This window comes from Rhinatrema bivittatum, chromosome 4, assembly GCF_901001135.1.
Source record: "Rhinatrema bivittatum chromosome 4, aRhiBiv1.1, whole genome shotgun sequence".
Lineage (NCBI taxonomy): Eukaryota > Metazoa > Chordata > Amphibia > Gymnophiona > Rhinatrematidae > Rhinatrema > Rhinatrema bivittatum.
In genome coordinates, this window is record NC_042618.1 from 343,276,113 (window position 1) to 343,303,370 (window position 27,258).

The 27,258-nt window shown below is 43.6% G+C and overlaps 1 protein-coding gene across 1 annotated transcript; it reads right to left on the reverse strand.

Annotated features, from left to right (window-relative positions):
- Nucleotides 1-235: 235 nt before the first annotated feature.
- Nucleotides 236-27,258, reverse strand: LOC115089411 (proton channel OTOP2-like). Its single transcript, XM_029597503.1, has 6 exons — nucleotides 26,850-27,258; nucleotides 26,225-26,361; nucleotides 25,693-25,751; nucleotides 14,531-14,688; nucleotides 11,999-12,894; nucleotides 236-708 (listed from the first exon to the last, which is right to left on the reverse strand). Exons 1-6 carry the CDS (start codon nucleotides 27,256-27,258, stop codon nucleotides 538-540), a joined length of 1,830 nt encoding a protein of 609 aa, XP_029453363.1. The 3' UTR covers nucleotides 236-537.

Below are 27,258 nucleotides of genomic sequence, written 5' to 3' on the forward strand. Positions count from 1 at the left end.
GTCAGCTTTGGCAATGTAACCAAGACATAAAAGACAGACAAAAATCACAGTCAAAAATGAAATTTTATTACCTCTTGTAGAAAATTAGTGAACTGATACATATTTTTTTATACAACACAAGTTATTATTGTAGTAACTATAAATTATTTAGAATAACTCTAGGAATAACTACCATTCTGTAGCTTTACAAAATACTCTTTTAGATTAAAAATAATTAAAAATATATGAACCAGGAACAAGGATGATTTTTATATAACAGTCAAGTTAAAAAGAAGTCATATTACTTTCTTGTACGCCATCTTTTTTATTTTCATCATTATTTTCTTTGTTAACTGCAGCCTTTAGCAAGAGTGTAAGGTTGACTCTACCTTGGCTAAATAATCAACCACTTTAAGGTCACTGTAAGTTGTCCTGGTGAGGATTTGATCTCATAAAAAAGACTACGAGATATTATCCTGCAGTGCCGAAATTCCGCAAGAGAGATTAACCTCAACATGATTTCGAAAAGCGTGATGCGCTGAACCCATCTTCTCTTTGCTAGGACGTGATGTAGACCTCCAGGAGACTAGCAACTGAATGCATCCGGTAGAAGATCCCAAAGGGCAGGCAGATGTTAACAATGATAACCCACATGGACTTTCCGTAGAAGTTCAGCTCCATGTGATTGTCAAACTGCGGTCGTGCACCGAATGCTGGCATGATCCAGAACTGTGGAGACATAATAATGCTGTCTGTGAGATGAAGTCGTAGGAGATCATTTATGATGATGTAACAGTGCGAAACAATTCTGGATTCCGATTGTGATGGTGGTATTTTCCCGTTATTTGTTTGGATTATAACTCTACCCTGTTATTCTGTCACAAAAAAAAGTTCCTATTACAGATTCTACTACAGACTCCATCATAGATTCCACTGCAACTACTCTTCTGTTAAAGGGCTATGGGGAAGAAGATGAAAGAAAGAGAACGTGATTAGCCATACATCTTGATTATACTCTAGCTACAGCAGCCATGCAACTCACCTCAACCAGCAGGAGCAAATGGTCCTACCCACAACCACTTCTCTGACTGTTCTCTCCTTTAGATTTAAGAGAGCAAAGATCCCTGATCCACTAAAGCAGCCCCTATCCTCAATGTCTGTCATCAATGTTCATATGTTTACTAGTCTGTAAGTTCTATAGAGCAGCGTCTGTCTTTTCTATTTCTGTACAGCACTGTGTACCCCATGTAGCACTATATAAATGTTTAGAAGGAGATTTTGCAAATGAAAGGCACCTAAGAAAGTAGCTAAGCACACATAGGGACAGATTTACTAAGAAGTTGGTTTTTTTTCCATGTTGTATCTCTAGACAATTTCACAGTAATTCTGAACACTTGAGAACTCAGAACATCAAAGGGATGACAGGATAGTCCACAACTGAAATTAGTAGTAAGACAAAGAAAATCTAAGGGCAATCGGTTCTTAAAGATATGACAGTGCCTGTTAATTATTTAAAGACACTGAAAAACATTTGTATTAGAGCTATACTGATTGGTAACATGCTTATTTTTACTGCCCATCCCTTTCTGCCCACCACAACAACTAGGGCTTGATTCATCCAGGTCTATTCTGATAAACATAGAATTAGTGGATCAAGCCTTACATCTTTAAGCTACCTCTGCCCTTTCTGTTGGTCATTTGCTTTACTCATCTCCCTTTTCCTCTTTCTTCTTTCACTTACATTTGTGTGGTTGCTGTTGTAACCCCATCCTTGGGGCACATACGGTAAATTGATGGGACGGTTTTCCCTATTGGAGTGAGGGTTTGCCTCCCACATTTATTTAGTGGTGTTCACAGTGATCATACAGATGATGAAGTGGACATGAAAAAGAGAACAGTGCATGCATGGAGGAGATTCTTACTTCTCGAACGGTCATGGGAAACTTCAGCCCTTCACTGATGTCCTTAAGTACTGGCATGGATACTAGCAGAAACTACAGGAGCTACTGCAAGTTACAACTCAACTCTTAACTTCATTGGATTTTTTTGGGTTGTCCAGCCAATCCTGTAGACATGGAATGTATTAGTTGAAGCATTAAAAACTGAAATCTCAGAGTTCAATAATGGGATGCACAGTCCTTTAGCAAACATCACCAACACATTTGCACCCCAATTTAAGGGAATATAGTTCCTTGGTATTCCATTTAATGGAACTGTGATCTCCTCCTCCATTAATCTTTCTTATAACTCCTCCAGTGGAAAATTAAGAACACATCCCTATTTACTATGGTACCCAGGTATTCCCCACCTTTCAGGTACTTCATTCCCATATATAAACCATCCCTCATGGGACCCGCTTAATGACCCTCTTAGCTTTTAATTTTTTATAAACTCCAACAAATCACAATCCAGGGACAAAAATGGTATATCCCTCGTGGTTACTCATGCTTCCTTCTGAGCTGTCTACTTCACTGTGCATGCAGCGAGCAGGTCTCCCTGGCACCTCCGACTTGATTCTTTCATGGGGCACGCCTCAGTTTGGACCATCCCCGCTCCAGACCAACTCTCCCCAAGAATGGGAATTTCCTCCCCTTCATCCTCCTCTCATACCCATTCTCTCATACCCTTCCTCAGTAGGAGGAAACGTCCTTTCTCTGGCCTCGAGCCTTCCTCCTTAAGGGGGGAAACCCCTGCAGGGCCATACAGGAAGGGTCGCCGGGCCTCCACCATGGACTGGATATTCCAGGCTACTACATCCTGAAGATCATAGAAACATGATGGCAGAAAAAGACCATATGGCCCATCCAGTCTGCCTATCCACCCAATTAATTTAGCATTATAATTCCCAGCACTTAGAGATTCCCTGTAACTAGCACATGCGTTCTTGAAGTTAGATACTGTTTTTATCACTACCACATCCACCACCCTCTCTGTAAAGAAATATTTTCTAAGATTACTCCTGAGTCTACCCCTTTCAACCTCATCTTATAACCCCTTGTTCTAGAGCCTCCATTCCTTTGAAAGAGGCTCACCTCCTGGGCATGAAAACCTTTGAGATATTTGAATGTCTCAATCATATCTCCCCTATCTCACCTTTCCTCCAGGATGGACATGTTTAGATCTAAGTCTATCCTCAACAGACTCCAACTTAGGAAAGGACAAACTCTCGTCAAATCCTTCCGGCTTTATACCTTCCCGGGAAAGCCTTTCATCCAATCAGACCATCCCATAAATTTAAGGGGAAATCCTCTTCCCCAAACCCTGCCACCAAAAAGATCAACACACAGTATCATGACTCTGTGTTCCCAAATGCCACCCAGTGGTCACTCTTTAAAACTACAATTTCAGAACATTCAAACATTTCCCACAACATGTCAACCATGATGGATTTCAGGGTTCCTCACCCAAAGTACCGTGCACCACATGAATTTGAACAAGATACAATTTGGGGGTCTCCCCTCACTCTGTTAGTCTGCTTAGAAACATGGAGGTTTGGCTGGCTAACTTTGGGAGTTAGCCAGACAACTCATTGGAGCATAAATTATCTCCCTGCTGAGCATGTACATTTTGACCAAGCAAATTGTAGCCTGCTCAGAATTAACCCTCCTAAAAAGGGGTGGTGCTGGAGACATTCTCACGTAACTTTAGCTGGATATATTCCATGGCACTTTTACCTAATATATGCGACTGAATATCTGGATAAAGCTGCCTGGGTAACTTACCCGCTCAGCAGGCATTTGAATATGGGCCTTATGAAAGTAAAGGTCAGCAAAACAACAGAGCTGTAGCCAGGCAATTTGGCGCCTATGGCCAAGTGAAAAACTGCGCCCTCACCCATTCATTACACAACACATAACACCACGAGTTGGGAGACTCTGTACAGCAAGACCCATGGCCAGTGCAAGGGAATTAGGTGCCCTAAGAAAACTTTACAGCCTTACACCACCCACCTTATCACACCCTCCTCACACTCATGCATTTATAATAACAGATTTTACATGAAAAAGAACATTCAAAGCACAGTCTTCTGAGGTAAAAATATCACTTATAATATATATATTATATTTACATGCACTGCTGAGGTGCCAACCAGAAAACCCTGCAAAAAAGCAAGAGATACTTGGAAGCTGTATGGTATTAGGCCTACTGTAATGCATCTTGGGCCTCAGACAGCCACGACAAAAAATAATTTCTATATCAAAACAGCACTAACTGCCAGCATTCAAATAGCAACAACCCTACCTATGAAAGTTGATACTATAAATATTAAGCCAAGCCTAAAATAATAATAAACCCCCTATCAGGAAAACAGAACAATTCAAGCTGCTATAGATCCCTACATGGAAACTACACACTAATGAATAACTCACTTCAGTCACACATGCAAAACACAGATAGACGCTCAAATATAGAATCAAGAGACCATACAGTATAAATAGAAATGTACAGACAAAAACTGAACTGGAATCCGCAACACGCCAAATTCTGTATGCACTGCAACAATGTGAAAAACAAGCATTACCATTCCTCATAAAGCAAAATTAGTAAAACCATACCAATAAAAAAATAATTCAAAATAATTAATGAATAGAATAACATTCAATAATTAAAAACTCATAAAAAATCTTCCAAACATCAATAAAATATTTTTAAAAAGACACATCAAATAACACCTAACAATTAAAATAAGGATTTTTAAAGTTCCCCGTTATCCATATCTTGGAACTTTTGATTTCCAGATGCCCTGAAATTGTCCTGGATTAACAGGCAGAGAGTAACAGGGATAGTTGTGCACACACATGCTCTCACTCGCCCACACACAAACATACATGCTCTCTGTCTCCCACATACATGCTCTCTCTCTCCCACATACATGCTCTCTCTCACTCTCCACACATAAGCAAACATGCTCTCTCTCTCTTCCGTACACATGCTCTTTCTCACTCTTCCACACACATGCACAAATGCTCTCTCACTTTCCCACACACATGCACACATGTCCTTTCACGTTCAAACACACATGCACACATGTTATCTCTCACTCTCCCAGACACAAATGCATGCTCTCATTCACTTCTTCCTTGACATAGCAGGCAGTAGCAGTCTCCTTCTTCAACTCCAATAGCCAAGGGAATGCCTTCCAGCCATGGGGGCTGAGCCAGCTCTAGCACTGGACTACTTCCAGCAGGGTGTGCTCCTCCTCCTTCTCCTCTGAAGCAGCGCAAGTTCAACCCTGACAAAATTGACGGCGCGGTAAGCGCGGCCTTAGTAAGTGGAAAAGCAGCGCGGCTCCACCAGAATCAGCAACATTGCCAGCGGGGCCGCGCTGCTTTTCCACTTCCTAAGGCCGTGCCGACCACACTGTCGGTTTCAACGGGGCTGCACTGCTTTTATCTATTTATTTATTTATTTAGAAGCATTTGTTACCTGCCCTTCCTACTTTCAGGGCGGGGTACAATAAAAACAAACATAGTAAATAACAAAATCACATGATGATAAAATAAAATCAGTAGAAATTAAAATAACAGATCATTAGATCACATTACAGAAACAAAACAAATCAGGTAAGATTGCCGGCCACACTGCTCTCCTTGGCACATGGCAGTGCTATGATGCCTTTTGGTAGCTGTAACTTTGGCCATGGTCAAATTGAATATAGCCATGCTATGTCTCTGGCATACAAGTTGTAAGTGACATCTTTTTATTGGATAAACTTAGGCTACAGCTTTCAAGAATTAAATTTCCTGTATGAGGTTAATGCAAAATGTTTGCCTTATTTTTATGGACTTTCGTTTTTAGTTTTTATTTTATTTTTCCTTAGAATTTATTAGTTTTTATTACAAGAGCAGAAACTGATATTTAGCTGGGAAAATTGTGTCATTTTTTTCCAGTGATTTCTCCTATTTTTGTTCTTGTAATAAACACTACTAAATTTCTGGGGAAAAAAAATAAAAACTAAAAATGAAGGCCCTGCCTTATTTTGACTGATGAAGGAAGCATAACTCTCAAAAGGTAATGACAAAGATCTAAAGTCAGTCCAACATAAACGTTGCACTTTCACTCAGAAAAAGAACAGCCATTCTGGCCTTTACGTCCATCTGTGGTGGTCTTTTGCATATCAGGGGTGTATGCAGATAGGGGCAGATTTTAAAAGGGTTACGCGTGTAATATACGTGCGTAACCCTTTTAAACTCCTCCTGCACGCGCTGAGCGTATTTTGCATAGGCTTGGCGACGCGCACAAACCCTGGGACGCGTGTATGTCCCGGGGCTTGAAAAAAGGGGCGGAGCGGGGGCGGTCCGGGTCAGGGGCTTGGCCGCAGGCCTCCGAAGGCCTGCTAGGCCGGGGGATCGCGTGCCGGCACTTGGCCGGTGCGCACAACCTACACCTGCCCAGAGGCAGGCACAACTTAAATAATAAAGGTGGGGGGGATTTAGGTAGGGCTGGGGGGCAGGTTAGATAGGGGAAGTGAGGGGAAGGTGGGGGGGGGGGGGGCGAAAGGAAAGTTCCCTCCAAGGCCATTCCGATTTCAGAGCGGCCTCGGAGGGAACGGGGAAAGCCATTGGGGCTCCCCTAGAGCTCGGCACGTGCAAGGTGCACAAGTGTGCACCCCCTTGCACACGCCGACCCTGGATTTTATAACATGCGCGCGGCTGCGTGCGCATGTTATAAAATCAGGCGTAGATTTGTGCACGCCAGGTTGCACGCACAAATCTACTCCCGCGCGTAGGTTGGAAAATCTGGCCCATAGTTTTTTGTTTTGTTTGTTGTTGGTTCTTTAAAATGAAAAAAAAAACAACCCAACAAACCAAATTAAAAAAAAAAATTTTAAAACAAAAAATGTTGAGTTATATTGAAGGGAAATAACTCTCTGGGGCCTGCCCTCTTATACTCCCATAATTTTCTTATTCTCAATAAGATAGGAGTGATCTCCAGTTGCTCCTGACTCACTGGAAGTACACATAGAAATTGCCTTGGTAGACTGGTGCCATGGTTAAGTTCTTCCATACAAAATGGTGCCAGGCAGGCTAATGGCAAATTTTTTTAAATTAAATGCGAGAAAATGAATGAAATTTCGTGACTTGATTACACGCGTACTTTTCCTCGCACTTGCGAGAGGTGTTCTGGGAGTGGGGAAATCATTTTCATGCATGTTTTCGAAAGTACGCGAAAGTGACATCTGCTCAGGAGCAGGTGTAATAACTTCCTTCCCGTACGCCCTCGCGCATATCGGCACAATCCAGGAATTTTCAAAGCAGACTGCTACTCATAAGTTCTCTCTGATAATTCGGGCTGAAGTCTGCAGCTGCGAAGTATGAACTGCATAAAATTACCTTCCCAGTCCAGCCTCCAGGTTTTATCCTAATTTATGACCACGACTCTCTCCCCCTACCCCCCAGGGGCTGTGAACGCTGCCTCTGTAGCTTCCTCAGCCCTGGCTGACCCAGGGTGCAGACAATCCAACCATTGAACTGAGGACCTTCTGTACAGCAGCGTGCAGCCCCTGCCATTGAGAGCCACCAGGCCAACGCAGTATTACTCTTTATTTATGGATAGGCAGTGTGAATTTAGGTTTATGCCCAATAAAACTCTTATTCTCAAAGCAAAGGAGGTAATTTGCAAAGCTATTTAATTGCTTAAAAACCAGTTTTCTGTGTGTAAACAGCTGGTCTTAAATTGACCTGGGTGTGCAATTTTACATACACTGGGGAGAGGTGTTCCAAGGGTGGAGTAGCGACTTACGCATGGAGCAGGTGTAACTTTGTGCCAGGTAATTTGTGCAGGTCCTCAGCCAATTACCGAAGGATTTTTGCAGCACATTTATGCGTGTAAGTTTGCATTGAAAATATTCAGTATTTTTACCACTATGCAGGCTGCTATAAAATTACCCTCAAAATTTCAAAATTATGACCAAACTGAAAATACAAGTATTAAAGAAGAGGTAGTAAAGAAAAGTCTACTCATCTCCTTCACTCCGTATACAAAGTGGCCTATGCTATGCAATACTCTTTAAAGTGCACATGAGCGCCCTCTTGTACACCCTACAAATATGCAATACTGTCTTAAAGCGCATGTTAAGGCGCCCCCTCGTGACACTAATGAGACCGCATTAAAATTAATGTAACCTCACTTGTAAAAGAGGAGCATCATATGCAAATTGGGTTTTGTCAGATGCATGAGAAATAGCATAGTGTGCACTCTACCGCTTCTATTTCCCAACGACATGGTATAGGATAAGAAAGTAGCACCTACCTCAAGCCGGATTTACATTGTCACCAGGCGCGTAAAGTCTTCAGATTCCCCATGCTAACCAGCCTGAAGTGAAAGAGCTGCTTAGCATGCTGGATTTCCTTCTCCTCCTAATTTTCCCTACAAAACATTTCCCCACTCCCTCAGCATCACTATCCCTCTCCCCTTGCCCAAACAATGATGCTGATCCCTCTGGGACACTCCCCCAAAAGGAATAACACCAGGTTTCATGAGGTCATCCCTTCTGTCAAAGCAATTATGTTGGCTGTCTTTGGAATATCTCCATCTCTCTGCCTGAATAATGATGTGGACCCTCTCTGGGAGTTACATAAGACTACTCTTGGGCACCTCGCCCACAGAGTGCTCACTACCTGCTGGCTTGACCAAAGAGCCGTGAATGTTGACTGATGATCTGTGAACGATGCTGCCTACTAGCGCTTCTCTTTATATAAAAATGGCATAGTGAAATACTGCTAGGCTGTGTCATTTGCAATGTATCGTTCAGGTCGGCTTAAGGGCTCTGCAGGCCCTAGTGCTGGTGAAAAATGGGCTTATTTGGAATAGTAAGTGACCACTCTTGAGACATGAGTTTTAGGTAGTTCTCAGAGGAGGCCGATATCATGCCTCGGATCGGGGGGAAAGAGGGAGGAACAGGGATGTCCCTATAGGAGGGTACATGCCATTGTTTGTGAGGGAGATGTCTCAGAAGCATCCTATGTCATTCCTTGGGGAAGGAAGAGGTGGGGAGAAATGCTCCAGAGGAAACTGACGTCATTGTTTGGATGGGGGAAGGGGAATGCCCCAGGCCCAGAAGGGGCTGATGACAATGGACATGGGAAGGAGAGGCATTAGGAGGGATGCTTCAGAGGGGGCATATCATGCTGTTTTGGGAAGGGGGAAATATTCTTTATGGGGGAATTGAAGGGAGGAAATCCCACTTGCTAACTGGCCCCTTTACTTTGGGTCATTAGCACAAGAGATTTTGGGATGTCGCCAGTGTACACTACAGTTTCTTTGGTTACTGTGCACAATAGGACCATGGCGACACTAATGTCGCAAACATTTATCGCACACAAGGTAAAGTGAAATTGCTTAACTGTAACAGGTGTTCTCCTGGACAGCATAACAAACCACCATACAAGATGGGTGATGTCATCTTTCGGAGACGGGCCGGTTGTCTTTCTCACACAGCTCAGAAAGTTTAATCCTGACTTCTAAGCATGTGTTAGCACAAAGGCATGACATTCTTGTATTGGCGCTGTGTGCTTCCTTTTCCTCCTTTTTTTAACCAGATCTGAGGACAAGCTCAGCACTAAAATGTTACCTTGTGGCATGCTAGAATGTCAGTGTCGAGGTTTTGGCACCAAGTGATCTGTGCTGTGTTTCTTTATCACTGATAAATCTTGGCGTCAATGCTTTCATGCCTAAGATTCTGTGCTGTGTTTTTTCAGAACTGGTGGTTCTCAGCTTTGATGCCTTGGTACTGATGGATCAGCACTGTGCCTCTTTGGCTCTAGTCATTCTCGGCTCCAACTCTTCGATGTTTTCGATTTGGCACTGAGCCTTTTAGGCGCTGACGAGTCGTGGCTCCAATGATTCAGGTGTGCTGTGTCTAAGTATGTCAGCTCCTGACACCTATGATCTCCCTCATGATCTGGAGAAGCTGTTTGAAAGTGGGATTTTATTTTACTCTGATCTGAAGAACTTGGCTGCTCATATTTAAGTCCCTGTAAATTAGTGCCCTCACTTAGTGGTATCATGTTCTAGCCCAAGGCATTTTAGGCAAAGGAATGTGAATCTAATGTGGACATTTTGTGTCCACACTTGTTAAAATTTTTAAACTGACTTTTCCTTTTCTTCTCTGAAGTAGTTTTTCCTGACAACATTGTGGAGATATACATGGTGACGCTGAGAGAAAAAGATCTCCTGAGCATCTGCTGAGCAGATGAAAATATACTGAGGGAGGGATGCTAGCACAGGAACACCTGCACATGCTCAGAAGGCAGGGTTAAACTTTCTGAGCTCTGAGAGAAATACAACCAACCTGACATCATTGGCTGACTTCACCCATCTTGTGTGGCTGTTTGTTGTGCATGTCCATGGAGAAAACTAATTGCATATAAGTGGTGTTTTACTGTGCACATTACAGGGTAATTTTGTAGCATCATGCATAAGTTTGCCGGCAACTATACACATATGTTACACCAATTTTCAAACTGCACTTCTATGCATAAGTCCACTTTGAAAATTATCCTTGCAAAACTATGTATACACAATTACACCTGCTCTTGTAGTGCACAGGATTTTGCTTAGAGAATTTCTACACATACATTTAAAATAAAAAGGTATGTACATAAATCCCAACACCCGCCAGACTCCGGTCCTTGGACTACCTCTCCTCTAGACGTGTAAAAAGTACTCATATACAATATGTATGCATACAATTGTATGAGTGTATTGGAACATGCAATTTTCTAAGGGGCCATTTCTGTGGGTAAAGCACTACTTCACTCACAGAAGTCACTTTGAAAATTACCCTCTAAAGTAATTACCAACTCAATTACTAAACTTTTTTTTTAGTGTGAGTTTTACTGTATAGGTGCCTGAAGAGTGATTCTCCCCACACCAAATTCAACCAGAATTTTCAATTTACAGGTTTAAAAAAATTTACCCCAAAAAGGCTGTAATTATTTGCAACAGCTTTTTTCTAATTTGTTTGAGCCAAATTATGGATAAAATAAAAACCCCTAATAGAATGATCTATTTATAGAATATGTTTTGTTGCCAAAGATGCAACAAGCTACACTAGAGTGGTATGAGATACAAGATACTATATTATATTCAAGGGGAGTGAAGTACATCCATATTATCAAATAGGTAATGGGTAACTTTCTAGATTGAACCTATGGGCTAGATTTTAAAAGCCCTGCGTGCCTATTTTGCATAAGCCGCCGGTGCGTGCAAAGCCCCAGGATGCGCGTAAGTCCTGGGGCTTTGTAAAAGGGGCAGGAGGGGGCATATCTGGGGGCCGTGAAACGTCCCTTTTCGCGTGCGATACCAAAATGGGGGCGGAGTCGGCCCCGGAAGAGGAGGAGTCGGGGCATCACTGGGGCCGACTCTGTGATGACGGTGCGCACAGCAAAAAGGTAAGTGCCTTTTCGCTGCCTATTTCGCTCCCAATAGCTACACCTCCTATGGTGGCGCTATTGGGTGCGAAACTGGCAGTGATTGCACCGCGACAGTGCGATCGCTGCCGGCTAGCACAGGCCCGCCCCCCGTTTCAGCCCCCCGCCCCTCATCTTCTAAAGTATCGCAGGCCTGCGATACTTTAGAAAATGAGGCCCTAAGGCCCAAAGGGGGGGGGGGGGGGGGGGGCGGGATTTAGGTAGGGCTGGGGGGTGGGGTAGACAGGAGAAGGGAGGGGAAGGTGGTTGGATGCGGAAGGAAAGTTCCCTCCGAGGCTGCTCTGATTTCGGAGCGGCCTCGGAGGGAACGAAGGCAGGCTCCGCGGCTCGGCACGCGCAGGCTGCCGATTTTGCGCAGCCTTGCGCACGCCGACCCCGGATTTTATAAGATACGCGTGGCTACGCGTGTATCTTATAAAATCCGGTGTACTTTTGTTCGCTCCGGTGGCGCGAACAAAAGTATGCGCGCGCGTATGTTTTTAAGATCTACCTCAGCGTGTATGTCATGGATATTCAGGAAATGACCATCAACATTTTCAGGTTGAAAACACAAAAGACTATAGGTTCTTTTAAGTTCTACTTACAATGATGTTACAAAGAAGGAGAAATAAGCAGATCTCTTTCAAAACCTTCTGTCTCCAATCAGCATTCCTGGAATGTATTACAAGAGAGGTTGTATCTCTGGATCTAATGGACACATCCTTGTTTTCTGGCAGCTCCTGACCATGGATCCTGATATTCAGTGAGGCATTACTATTAATAACATTGCCTGGGAGGTTCTCATTGATGTAGGTCAGTCCAAGTATATCTTTCCCCTTGAAGTGAGCTGGATCTCCATGGTTATGGCTGTTTTCAATTGACTCCCTATGGAGACCTTCAATAATGAAGATATTCTGTGCAGTGTGTTGAACAATCATTAGCAAAGAATAAGTGATGCTGAGAACAGCCAGCACCTCTTTGGGAGTGCTGACCACTATGGCCACGATGGAGTAGTAGGCAATGCAGTACTGCCCTAAGGCAGCTCCTAGCAGTAAGGCCACATCTAATGTCCTTGTTGGGTTCTTGTGATCATCCATGTTCCTTTTATCAAACCTGTAGATAATGGACCCTCCAAGAGCACCGAAAGACATCAGGCTCAGGCAGACTATATTGAAGATATAAAACATGGTGAGGGCCTGGGATGCATTTGCTTTGGCGTTTACCTCCACTTCATAGACTATGAAGATCCCCAGGCCAACCACAACGATGCTTATCCCCAAGACAAGACCTATGCAAAGAGTCTCTATGCGAAATTTTAGCTTTGGGTGTTGGGGGTGATGGTGTATAAGGCGTCCAACATTCTTCCACATAACATAAGAAAGAGCAGAAGCAAAAAGGCTGTACTCAATGTTGAAAGGGTACAAGTAATAGTAACCATTCTCGAAGATTTTACAGACACCGATGCTGCATTCACAGCCATTGGCTAATCCACCATCTGCAGCTGCAATAAGAAAAGTAGACATACTTCATTCTTACTATAAGGCTCATGATACAACTCCCTGTGACAACACTGAATGACAGAGGACATCTATAACAAATCCAGTTTTATGCACTGGATATACAGCCATATAATCTGACTGACCCCTTGAATCTATTTTGATAATGAGAACAGTCAGTGCTCAGAGTTAGTATAAAAGAGCAGGACTGGTTTTTTTTTAGGGCACAGTTTTTTTTATTGTGATTAGAATGTTTGATTATTTAATTTTTTTTCAGGGATGATTTCTATTAGCAAAACCATAAAACATTTGATTATTTATCATAAAATCAATATTTCATTCCAGAATAATGCTTTTTTAAAGCACTGGAGCCTTTGTCTCATGCTACATACTACTAGACTGTGCATTTTCTATGGCTACACCTGCTATCTAAAATACAATACCCAACGCATAAAGACTCATGGAGTGAATGCAGGGGCGGATTGGCCTATCGGGGGATCAGGCATCCCCCGGTGGGCCAGTCACGCTAGTCACGTGGTCTGCCGAGCGCGGCCGTGACAGAGCCGTGCTCGGCAGACCACGTGGTGTCTCCTGGGCCGGCCTGGGCGGCGAATCCCCGGGCCGGTCTTCCTCAGGAATCCACCGCTGAGTGTATGAAACATTCCTCAAATCCTTCCTGCTGGGTCTGATATTTGCATGAATTTTTTACAAACACAACATCTCCTGGCTTGCAGATTAGTAGATGACAATATCTATGATTGTCCTTTCGCTTAAGAGTGGTGTTTATTTATGTTGTTTAGTTTGTTTTAAGTTTGATTTCTTGTTTTATTATGTATGTGACTATATATATCGCTTAGGGCCTAGGCAAAAGCGATCAACAAATTTTAATAAAATACAAATACTTATTCAGAATGTGCCACTAGTCAAATCAAAGCACTTCATGTTATGCTTTACCATCTTCTTCACCCAGAAGAACACTGTCTTTTTTCATTTAATCCACAGAACAGGTACAGTATGGGTAGCAGCAGTGTAAGCCTTTTCACACTGCCCTGCTTTTATGCCTCAACCCTTCTATAAGGGAGAAAAGGTAATTCACTCTCTGTGCCAGTTCACTCTCTGCTGAGATTGGCAAAGACAGTTCCAATTAGTGCCAGATTATGGTAATGATCTTAGAATATGGACCCCCTATCTGCTGGGAACTGATGCCTAACTTTTGGTTACTACCCATCCAAACTGCAGTTTAACCTAGAGGTGAAAGGATCTCTGACCCTGTGCCAGTCACCTCATCCATACGGCACCTTCCCCAAAGAACATTTTTATAAAGAGAAGAAAAAAAGCTTGCTTGCATTCCAGATACAATATCTACATTAATTTGTAAGTAAGAGTTTAAAACTATTAGTAGCTGTAGTTTTTTTTTCTACAGCTCCCACGGTTTCTTTTGCTTTCTTTCTTTTTCTCCACCATTGCCTATTTTCCTTCTTACCCCTTCTGCATCTCTCCCTTACTCTTTTTAAACTTTCATTCTTTCTTTTCTTCTCTCTGCATGGTCCAGTTTTGCCCTCAGGAGGCCCACACAGTTGTAGCAAGGGCGGCTTGTCTTCTTAGTTTAATTGCCACTGATTGCAGGGACCTGCCGTATACCTTTCCAAGCCAATAGTCTTGTGTGGTTTTCAGGTCCTGTGAGGTTCTTCTGCGGTTGTTCCTCTTCTGTCATGATGGTGGTCTGATGGATTGACTCGTCTGCTATGGCTGCCATCCACAGTGACAGGTTTGTGGTCAGGGCGAGCATCAGGCCACACCTGTCAGGACAAACAGAGAAAAAAATGAAGACGTTGGGATCAGTCCTCACACCCTGGATTCCTTCCAATTGGCCTTCTAGAAATAAGTGACTGAACACACCAAGGTCCAGCTCCAGTTTCTATGATAGGATTTCTTCGCTTCATATTCATTATTTAGTAAATATTGGAGTCATATCAAATCCTTGGGGGTATTTGTGTCCTGAGAGATAAACATAGCTGCAATCATAGATCCTGTAGGTGACTCACACCTGCATATTCTATCTCCTCCTGGAAAACTGCTTTATAGACAGGGTGACCATATAACTCCATATCAAGAAGGACAGGCTGAACCATTTGTGGCTTTACTCCATTGTATGCAGGAATAAGTAGCGTGTAGCACAAGACAAAAGCTCCAGGGCTTTCAAAAGGCATTATTCTGGAATGAATTACTGATTTTATGACAAATAATCAAATGTTTTATGGTTTTGCTAATAGAAATCTTCCCTGAAAAAATTAAATAATCAAACATTCCTGATCACAATAAAAAAACTGTGAACGAAAAAAAACCCCATTCCTGCTCTTTATGATATTTACACTAACTTCGAGCATTGACTGTTCCCATTATCAAAATAGATTCAAGGGGGTCAGTCAGATTATTTTTGTAATAGATGACCTCTGTCATTCAGCGTTGTCATAGGGAGTCGTATCATTAGTCATATAATAAGTATGAAGTATGTCTACTTTTCTTGGAGTTTTCATGGAGGTGCAAGCCTACAGTATCAGAACTGGGCAGACTGGGTGGGCCAATTGGCCTTTCTCTGCCATCATCCACTAAGTTACTAGTAATTATACTTCCTTACATGCAGTGGGGTAAAACCAGGACTGGTCCAGCCTCTCCTTTTTGACATGGAGTTGTATGGTCACCCTGTTGCTGCAGAGCATGGCTCTCCTTTACAGTATCCTTGATTTTGCCAGCTTTCTCTCATGCTATGTTCAGTATACAAGCCTCCGCCAACAGTTTATTCAACCAACGCATCATGGAAGCAGCTCCTGCCACCCAGGACCAGTGCAAGGATATTAGGCGTCTTAGGCGAACCTTACAGCCTTGCACCTACCCCTACCACCTCTGTTCGTGCTCTCTTCACACACAAAAATTATGCATTTATAGTAATAGATTTTACATGAAAAAAAAGATATTCAAAGTACAGTCTTCTGAGGTAAAACTATCACTTATTACATGTACTGCTGAGGTGCCAACCAGAAAACTCTGCTATAAAAAGATACATGGAACTCAATGAGGTCGATACTCAGTGCCACTTAGGTGGATAAATATATATATATATAAAAAATCCTCAGCTCTCCATACCTGGGAACTTTAGATTTACAGATGCGCTGAGATTGTGGTAGATTAGCAGGGGGAAAGGAAGGGGGTTATTACTCACAAACTATCTATTGTCTCACAGGAACATATTTTCACACACATATACATACGCATGCTCAATCACGGGAACATGCTCTTACACATGTGACGCGCACCACACACACACACACACACTCTTAATCACAGGACCATACTTTCACACCCATATGCATACAAATGCTCACTCGCAGAAACATGATCTTACGCACATACATGCATACACATACACACACACACTCTATTACAGGAACATGCTCTCACACACACATGCATACACAGGCATGCTCTTTCAGTCACTCACCGTTTCCTCCCTTCTGAACACCTATGTGGCAGCAACAGCCTCCTTCAGCCCACTAGGCTCTTCTTTTTTCTTGAGCTGTGGTAACTGTCGTTGCCCTGCCTCTTGCTCCTCACGGCCTGCGCAGATACTGTTCCTCTTGCTTCTTCTGGCCCTGGGCTGCTCCTACTCCTGAGCACTACATGGGCCCCGAGGCGATTCTCCTGCTGCTGCTACTGTTCTTCCTCCTTCTTCCAGCCCCAGTCTGCACTGCTCCTGCTCCTAAGTGCTGCCTGGGGCAGATGCTGCTGCTTTTTCTCCTCCTTTTTCTGGGCCTTGGACCACACTGCTCCTGGCACCTGAGTGCCGTGTGGACTGGGGCAGGCGCTGCTGCTTCCTGCAGCTGGGGACGCTGCTTCTCCTATTGTTTCTTGTGTCATGCAGGCCTGGGGCCAATGCTGCTCCTCCTTCTTCTTCCGGGCCCCAGCTGTGCTGTTCCTGCTCCTGAGCACTGTGTGGACTGAAGGCCAATGCTGCTGCTGCTTCTGTCAACCGTAGCATGACATCTCCCTCTTCCCACCCCCATGGTGTGGGCAATGGTGGTGGAAAGGAAGAAAAGTCATGTCACTGCTGCCCTCGACCTGTGGTGCTCTAGATGGCCAACCTAGTCCACCTAATCCAACCAATCTGATTTGATATTTGTATCAAGAATGTCGGTATACAAACATTCTAAATAAATAAATAAATAAATAAATAAATAAATAATGCTTCCACCACGGGACAAAGAACCAAACCCATTTCACGGCCTGATCATATATTCCAATAACACATTGAAAATAGCAGCAGGAGAACAAAAGCTGTGGAGATAGGAAGAAAACGGAAATGCGAGACATCAAAATAAAACATTCAGACAGAACCCAAAGTAAATCTACTGAGAACTTACAAAGAACACTAGAACAACCAACCAAAGCTGAACAGAAAAGTTTTAGAGAAATTTATATAAGAATCTCGTAGAACATAACAGAGAATCACAATGGTTACCCAGCATACAAAAACACACATGGAAAAGATGGAATGGCCTGAAGTAACAACAAAAGAGCTGGAAACCAGGTTGAAAAGAGCCCCAAACTGGAAGAGGCCTGGCCCTGATGGAGTGTCCAACTTTTGGCTCAGATACTTAACATCTCTCCACCAAGAACTGCAAACATCAATTGATCAGATAGCCAGAATTAACACCGCAATGGCTAATAACAGGAAAAACAGTTCTCCTTCCAAAGAGAGATCCAGGCAACATCCCCAAAAATTAACAACCAATAATGTATCTACCTACAGTCTACAAGCTGTCACTGCAGCAGATGCAGAGAATATAGGATCACATAAATGTTAATAACATTATGACAACAGATTAGAAAGGCAAAAAACTAATTGATGCGGAATAAAGCCATCATGGCCAGCTGTAAGCAAGGTTGAAACCTCAGTATTGCATGGACCGACTATATAAAAGCTTTTGATAACATCTCACATTCTTGGATACTAAATTACCTTGAAATGTACAGAATGAATATTGGATTGATTGAGTACATAAGAACATAAGAACATGCCATACTGGGTCAGACCAAGGGTCCATCAAGCCCAGTATCCTGTTTCCAACAGTGGCCAATCCAATTCACAATTACCTGGCAAGTACATAAACATCAAATAAATCACAAGCTACTATTGCTTATTAATGAATAACAGTTTATGGATTTTTCCTCTAGGAACTTATCCAAACCTTTTTTAAACCCAGTTACACTAATTACTAGGGATGTGAATCGTTTTTGAACGATTAAAATTATCGTCAGATAATTTTAAAATCGTCCAAAATCGTTAGAGTGCACGATACAATACAAATGCCCCCGATTTATCGTCAGGGGCATTTGTATTGTATCGTTAAATAGGGTGTGGGAAAACCGGCACACCAAAAAAACCCCTAAAACCCACCCCGAACCTTTAAAACAAATCCCCCACCCTCCCGAACCCCCCCAAAATGTTTTAAATTACCTGGGGTCCAGTGGGGGGGTCCCGACGCGATCTCCAGCTCTCTGGCCACGGCTGCCTTGAGAGAAATGGCGCCGGTGGCCCTTTGCCCTTATCATGTGACAGGGCAAAGGTAGCGCCGGCGCCATTTTGGTTCCTGGCTCCCGACGTCACGCGTGCAGGAGATCACCCCCGGACCCCCGCTGGACCCCCAGGGACTTTTGGCCAGCTTGGGGGGGGCCTCCTGACCCCCACAAGACTTGCCAAAAGTCCAGTGGGGGTCCGGGAGCGACCTCCTGCACGCGGGCCGTATTGCCAATCTTCAAAATGGCGCCGGCGCTACCTTTGCCCTCACTATGTCATACGGGCGACGGTCGTGGCCACTCTTGTTTTATCTGGCACTGAATCCACAGAGTATGCTTAGAGGCCAATATTCAGCGCTACTTATCCTAAATAAGTGGGGACTTATCCAGCTTAAGTGGCGGTGGCTGAATATCCAACTGCAATCAGTAGTTGCCACTTAGCCAGATAAGTACTTCTCCAGCTAAATTTTTAGCCAGATAAATGGTGGGTGGGATGCGGGCAGATCAGGGAGGAGCTTCTTATCTGGTTAACTTAGCCAGATAAGTGCCGATATTCAGATTTATCTGGTTAAGATAACTGGATAAGTTAGACTGCTCATTAGCAAGTCTAAAGTTAGCTGGATAAGACTTATCTGCCTAACTAGTGCCTTTTCCGGGGATATTCAGCAGCATAGCCATGCTGGCTAACTTACTTATTTGGATAAGACTGAATATGTGCCCTTTAGTAACTCCTTGAACTATGATTTTAGCCTTAATCCTAGACAAACTGATGATCCAGAGATAACATTGCATCTGACATGTGGATGATTTGAAGCTTTGCAGCTCCTGTGTTCATCATTTAGCAGAACAACTCCAAGTAATGAAGACAGGATGACATTTGGCCTGGATGAATGAACTAAGGTGACCTTCCTTAAAAGAAAATTAGGGAAAACTGAGAACATCTTTTTGACTGAAGGCTGTAACATAAAAGAACTTGAACAGAAATATCTAGGAGTAGAAGATACAACAATCCAGCCTAGGTTACTGAGAGAAAATGTCAGCCAAGAATACTCTAGGAGACTGAAACTGATGTTGAAAAGCACTTTAACATCACAAAATAAGATACAAGCTATCAATCGACTTGCAATCTCCACACATTCCTACAGTTTTGGAATTGTAAACTGGCCAGATAAAGGTCTCAAGCAGCTGAATGTAAGAACTCCTCCATGCCACCAAGTAATCTATAGGAATCAGTATATGTCGAGATTGTACATACCTAGAGCTGAAGGTGGTATGTACCTTATTGAAAAAGCTTACACATACAGAGCTGCTAATATAGACCTTCAAACACGCCTTTCAGAATCAATAGATCCAAATACTCAAAAAGTGCTAAAGTAGGAATGTGAACAACCAAAATCAATGTCTCTCCTTAAGCTTGGATAATCATTTTGGCAAGAGGAAGGAATGAGTGAGAATCAACCAGCTTAAGAGGGGCAAGAAGCAACAGAAACAGCAAAACAAGGGAAAAAAATCTTTAAAGTATCAGACCAGCAAACAAGGAAAAAATATGTTGGTAAATGTAGAGTTACTTCAGAAACCCCACATGGTTCAAAATCTGACACAGAAAGGCTAAACGGAGGTGAACTTAAACCTAAAGATACGAGATTGATGATTGCAGTACAGGACAGTGGACTACAGACATGCACTCTAACAGACTTGCCCTCAGTTTGGACAAAACAGAGGTGACCATATTGAAAAGATTTCCATCTAATGATGATTTCACTGTTTTCAATTTGAAGGGCATGAGATACCCATCGCACATCAGGCTAGAAATCTAGGAGTTATTATAGAATCCGATTTATCACTGCAAGCCTAGGTCAAATCTGTAGTGAAATCTGCATTCTACAAACTATAAATTCTGCGCCAGCTAAAGCCATTACTCACCTATCCATCTTTTCATACAGTGCTGCAGGCCTTGGTATTGACAGACCTTGACCACTGTAATTCTTTTGACTATCCGGCTTCCAGCAAATGTATGGAGGGCATTGCAACTGCTGCAAAATTCGGCAGCACAGATTCTCTCAGGTAGTAAACCCTGCAAACACATAACTTCTGTTCTTTTCTCTCTCCACCGGTTGCCAATCATTTGGCATGTTGAGCCTGATATTTAAAACTATCCGGGTATGTAAATTAGGCAGAGTTGACCTATCCGGGGAAGCCGCTACTTAGCTCACTCACACGGATACACACACACACACACACACACACACACACACACATATATATATATATATATATATATATATATATATATATATATATATATATATATATATATATATATATATATATATATACACACACACACACACTGTCTCCCTCTCTCTGGGCCTTTTCTGTGGCCACTGTCGGCCTCCTTCATCTGCTGCTGTGGGATGGGGTCTGTGGTGGCCCCGCTGGGTATCCTCCAATAAGGGCAAGCAGTAAAGGGCGACGGGCAAGAAGGCGTGCCAAAAAAGGTCGCGATTTATAAGGGCGCGCCACAAAAAGGCTCGCCTTAATAGAGGTGAGGATTGATAAGGGCGTGCCGGTGGCGGGGCCCTCCTGGATCGCCGAGTGGGGGAGGAGGTGCAGGGGGGGGGGCAGCGAGGATTGATAAGGGCACGCCCGTCGTCCTTTACTGCTCGCCTCCATTCCCGGACAGAAAGCCCGCCCCCTTTCGCCAGCCCCCTTTCCTCAGTTCGAGAGGGTGCTTTCCAGCCAGTGGCGGGGCAGTCCTGGATTGCTGAGTGGGGGGTTGCGGGGTGAGGGGGGAGTACTGCCCCCCCGCGAAAGCTACATTAATGGGGGGCGGGGGGGGCGGGGGGGGGGCGGGTGGAAGGTGACGGTCAAGAAGGTGGCGCATCGCTCTTATTAAAACGCACCTTTTTTCCTGGCTCCTTTTTTGGCGGGCCTTTTGGCCCGTCGCTCTTTCCTGCTCGCCCTTATTGAAGTAAACCGCCCTGCTGGACCTTTCCTTCAGCCACCATGGGATGGGTACATGGTGGCCCTGCCGGGCTTTTTCTTCAGCTGCCATGGGAAGGGCTCCACGGTGGCCTCTTTTATAGCAGTGTCAGTAGGTCAGTTGTGCTTGGGGAGGGCAATGCCTCATTCTTCAAACTCTGCCCGTGTTTTTTATGGACTAGTTTTTCATAAGCAGCAGGCTGAGGCCTAGGCCTCTTCTCCTCTGGTAGTTTTATCATGCTAAAGCATCAAGGCAACCTGTCTTTAAAACTGTTAAGTTTCAGCTCTGGGTCCCCAGAGCAGGCAGAGCCAGAAAGCGGCAGGAGGCTCCTTAGTGCCTCTGCCAATGCACAAGCCATGTCTGGGGCTGGGCAAGAGAAGTAGTAGAGAAGCTGTTTTTAAAGCCCCGCGCTGTCGGCGATAAGGGTTTACCCCCTCCCAGCCACTTTAAGGTGTTTTGTGTGGCCTCTCCTGCCTAATTTCCCTTCCCCTCACCTTTCTCCTTCATTCCCTGTCTGGCGCTTCTAACAGAGCTGCTTCCCCTGCTCTGTGCTGCTGCTGGCACCAGCCTGGTTCACTGACAAATGATACAACTTTATATGTGCATATATAAATGTTTCAGAAATCATGTACCAGGGTACGGTGAATGTGTTGTGTTATCTTTGGGACCGATATTCTAAGTGCGTTCAGCGCTGTTTAGCCGGCTAAGCGGGACTTATGGAGCTAAGTGGCAGTCGGTGAATGTGCGCCCATGTTCAGCGGGTGCCGCTGAGCCGTATAAGTCCCTTATATGGCTAAAAGTCAGCCGCATAAAAAGAAGGCGTGTAGTGGCTGGATTGGGGTGGAGCGAGTTATCCATACAACTTATGCGGTTAGCTGTCGCTATTCAGACTTAGCCGCATAAGTTGTACGGCTAAACTAGATGTGCCATAGAGCAGGTCCAAAGTTAGTTGGTTAGACTCATATGGCTATGTGCTCAATTATACATGTATATTCAGCGGCAAAGCCGTGCCGCTGAGTATACAACATAACTTATCTGAATAAGTTCTAAGTTACTTAACTGGCCAGTTTTGAATATTGACCCCACTGATTTTTTGTGGATAGACTACAAAATAAAATCAAGAAAACCATAAAATGTATAAATCAAAAGGAATCCATGTTGCATTGGCTGAAGGTAGTCTCTGAAATGGCTGACTGGCCTGAACTAGGATATTTCCCCCCTGTTAGTCACCGTACAAAAAATGTTCAAATTCGTTGGTCTTCTCAGCAACAATGACATAAACTTCCTCCATTTGCAGGCACATTGTGAAGGAACACTAAACCCTGCTAAAATTCACTCAGAACCTATATAGCAAACCTGCCGTACCAAAACAGCACCAACTCTTGGAACTCAAACAGCAATAAACCCATCTAGAACATAAGAACATAAGAAAATGCCACACTGGGTCAGACCAAGGGTCCATCAAGCCCAGCATCCTGTTTCCAACAGTGGCCAATCCAGGCCATAAGAACCTGGCAAGTACCCAAAAACTAAGTCTATTCCATGTAACCATTACTAATGGCAGTGGCTATTCTCTAAGTGAACTTAATAGCAGGTAATGGACTTCTCCTCCAAGAACTTATCCAATCCTTTTTTAAACACAGCTATACTAACTGCACGAACCACATTCTCTGGCAACAAATTCCAGAGTTTAATTGTGCGTTGAGTAAAAAAGAACTTTCTCCGATTAGTTTTAAATGTGCCCCATGCTAACTTCATGGAGTGTCCCCTAGTCTTTCTACTATCCGAAAGAGTAAATAACCGATTCACATCTACCCGTTCTAGACCTCTCATGATTTTAAACACCTCTATCATATCCCCCCTCAGTCATCTCTTCTCCAAGCTGAAAAGTCCTAACCTCTTTAGTCTTTCCTCATAGGGGAGTTGTTCCATTCCCCTTATCATTTTGGTAGCCCTTCTCTGTACCTTCTCCATCGCAATTATATCTTTTTTGAGATGCGGCGACACCGCATATTACACCAGGCTGTACACCAGCATCTCTATTCCTCCAAGCAGGGAAAGGAATGGCCTAGTGGTCAGAGTAATGGCTTAAGAGCCAGGGAAACCACTTCTCCCGCTGACATTCCTTGGGACCTTCAGCAAGTTGCTTTACATGCTATTGCCTGAAATACCCACGTAGATTGTAAGCTCTTTTGGATGGGAACTTAATTGTACTTGATTTCTGCCATGAGCATTATTTGGAAAGGCGGGCTAAAATCCAGATTTATTATTAGCAATGTGCCTCCTGTTGAGAAAAAAAACAAACCAAGCTGGAGTACCCAGAAATTACACATTTATTTATCTATTTAAAAATGTATATACTGCAAAACTATCAGAGCAGTTTACATTAAGAAAAATCTAAAAATAAACAAAAAAACAATCCCTCTTCACTGCTAAACCTTTCACCCCTGCAATCCCATCCACTCAAGCACACACGGAACACAGAAACACCTTCACTAATTATAAAATAAGTAACCATGAATTATAAAAAGACAATTACAGTCAAAAATTGAATTCTTATCCATTCCAGCCTGCAGGACAGGAGGGAAGGGCTGGATTAGGGAGCAGAGCATCACTTCTTTGCTTTAGCCTGTGCTCCGTCTGCACCAGCCTCACCTCTTTCCTCCTATTCCCTGTGCAGTGCCTGAGATGGGAGGGGTTAGAGAAGGAAGCAGAGGGCACTTCTCTGCCACCTGAGATTTGGGGCATTGTCCAATAGAGCAATCAGGGCAAAGCCTTGTGCGTTCAGGCCAACGAAACCCTTGGTGCCGTCTCCAAAACGACTGTGCGCTAGGCCATCATCTAAGTCTACCCTGGGCTTAATACATCCTCCCATTACGATGCCATTCTTGTGTCTGAGGGATTAGACTGATAACAAAATTTACCTTCACTTTGGGATCTTGACCACTCATGACACCACAAAGCAAGATGCAGAATGATACATGTATTTATTTATTTATTTATTTATTTATTTATTTAAAATCATTTCTATACCGTCATTAGGTTATTTACCATCATAACGGTTTACAAAAAGGCACATATAGTAAAAGATCGCTATTACTTAACAGAAGTGCCAATAAATAATCGGTAACATAATTTCAAATCAAGGCTATTTGATTAATGTTATATATTGTCCTTTTGATACATGTCTCATGGTTAGACTACATGTAATTAATTATTGTACTTGCAAGATCTATCTATATTTAATAGTGATAGTAAACTAAATGCTTGGTGCAGATTTGTTGATGCCCGCTTTGCCTTACTTTCTTTCTCCGTTCTCATTGTAAAAAGCCTGTTTGAAAAGCCAGGTTTTCAGACTTTGAACAGTTTGAAATTTCTCTGTAATCTTATTTCAAGAGGCAGTGTATTCCATAAGATAGGTCCAGCCAGTGACAGTGCTCGCTCCCTGACCTGGGTTAGCCGTGCTGATTTAACCGATGGAATGGTTAAGAGAGCTTTATTCGCTGATCTTAGATTTCTATGTGGTACATTTACACGCGTAATGCTGTGTTTCCTTCTGTTACATACTTAGGGGTATATTTTTAAAAAAAAGTGCGAGCGCATACTTTTGCTCGCGCACCAGGCGCAAACAAAAGAATGCCAGATTTCAATAGATACACGTGTATCTTTTAAAATCCAGGGTCGTCGCGCGCAAGGGGGTGCACATTTGTGCACCTTGCGAGCGCCGAGCCCTGCACGCGCTGCCCGTTCCCTCCGCCTCCCCCCACCTTCCCCTCCCTTCCCTTACCTAACCCACCCCCCCCAGCCCTATCTAAACCCCCCTACCTTTATCTCAAAAGTTACGCCTGCTGGCGCGCCATCACCTGACCCGGGAGCTGGTCCGGAGGCCTCGGCCAAGCCCCCTGGAACGCCCCCGGGCCGGCACCACTCCCCCCCCCCCCGGAACGCCCCCCGGAACGCCCTGAATGTCGCGCCACTCCTGACACGCCCCGAGATGCCCCCCTAGCAAAGCCCCGGGACTTACGCACGTCCCGGGGCTTGCATGCGCCGCCAAGCCTATGCAAAATAGGCTTGGCGCGCGCAGGGAGGATTTTTAAGGGTTACGCGCGTAACTTATGCGCGTAACCCTTTTAAAATCCACCCCATATTGTATAACTCATTGTACCCGTCTAATGAGTAACAAAAGTAGCAAACAAATCCATGCGAGAGAGAGCAGAGAGCACTGTAGTGTGTAGAAGTAACTTACCTGCTTAGGTTCAGGTGGATTTGGATGCAGTCTTTAGAAGAAACCCAGAGAAAGTAAGTCTGTTAAAGCAAAAAAATGAAATATAGAACTGGGATATTTTTCACTCTAGAACAAAGAGGGGTAGAGGATACAGTAGAGCATAATGTGAGATACGATAGCAACATTTGATGGAACAAGTCATACTGTCACTAATGATTCTTGATTGAGACAGTTTACTAGAGTACATTAAGAAAGATTACTCCCTTATAGTTTGATTAATGTAAAATTTATGGTTAGTCAGGACCCCCCACATTATAGTTCACATGAGAGATATATTGAGATATTTGTTTTAGTTGGTTTTGTTTGAGATTTATGAATGTCTCATAATGTGATTACCTTTATTATATGAAAATACAATGTTGTATTATGTTTTAATTTGAAAAAATTTGAATAAAGAGATAATAATAAGAAAGATTATATTTATTTATTTATTAGGGCGTGTGCTTGAGTTCCCAGCACAGAGAAAGAAGGATTAAGGAATGCTGGAGCTCACCTGAATGATAACAAATATCGACTGTATAACAAGGAAGACAATCTTGGCTGGAGACTCGCAATGGAAGTAACCAATGTAAGTTACAATTTTAAAGGCATCCAGCACCAGGGTGCAGAGTCCAAATAAAGCAAGACCACCTGTTTCAGAAGGAACTCAGATTAGACATTGGACAGAGATGAGGGAGGGCGGAAAGAAAAACAGAAAAAGAAATCACATAGGAATAAGCTGACAAAGTATCCATCAGAGTAACAATGAGAACCATCTAAATAATGCCTATAAATGGCCAATGTTATAATCTGGTGTGATAACAACCACAAACTTGCATTTGCTGGGACTCAGGACTAAAATTCCTTTTCACAAAATAGTATTTTACGACCCCTGTCTAAAAGCATAAAGGATCTTTACTGCACCCCAAGGAATGCTTGTAATCTCTCGCTGCTAATCCATGGGGATCCTAAAAGGTTTTGATAATGGCAGCAGAGAATCCCTGGACCCAAATAAAAACGCCAGGGAATAAGCACGGATGCGTGACAGCCCTGTGCAGCAATCTGGGATCCCAATGGCCAATGTTCTCCTTCCCACCCATCTCTCCCCACTGTGCAGCTCCAGGAGAAGTTGCTGTTACCTCTCAGCCAGATGGGTCCTGCATGGTAATCCTTACATAGGATGGCACGATGGCGTTTGGAGGTGACGAACAAGTAGAAGAGCATCCACAGGATGGTCAACAACATCAGGATGGTCAGGAACGAGAACACTTCGGCGTCCTGCACGGCTACCTCGTTAAAGGCGCCACTGCTGATCAGCGCACAGCCCAGGAGCATCGTATTGATGATCAGCAAGGCGGAAAAAAGGCGTCCTCCTTTCTTCCAGACTTCAGGGGGGTTGGGCAGCACCGTGGACTGCTGGATAGGCGGATGGTGGTGCTCAACTTGAGTGGGAGAAACCTCTAAACTAATCCTCTCTTTAGGAGTAGGGTCTGTGTTGAAGTCCACGACTCTGTTTTCATTCTCTCTCTTCCCGGCTTTGGGTGACAT

What these genes read in the sequence shown, in the direction of transcription:
- LOC115089411 (XM_029597503.1), bottom strand. Translation starts at nt 27,258, where the DNA reads ATGTCACCCAAAGCCGGGAAGAGAGAGAATGAAAACAGAGTCGTGGAC. An exon ending in CGATATTTGTTATCATTCAG is followed by an intron (nt 25,752 to 26,224) that starts GTGAGCTCCAGC and finishes TTGCTTTAACAG; the next exon opens with ACTTACTTTCTCTGGGTTTC. An exon ending in ATCCACCTGAACCTAAGCAG is followed by an intron (nt 14,689 to 25,692) that starts GTAAGTTACTTC and finishes TTGTCCTGACAG; the next exon opens with GTGTGGCCTGATGCTCGCCC.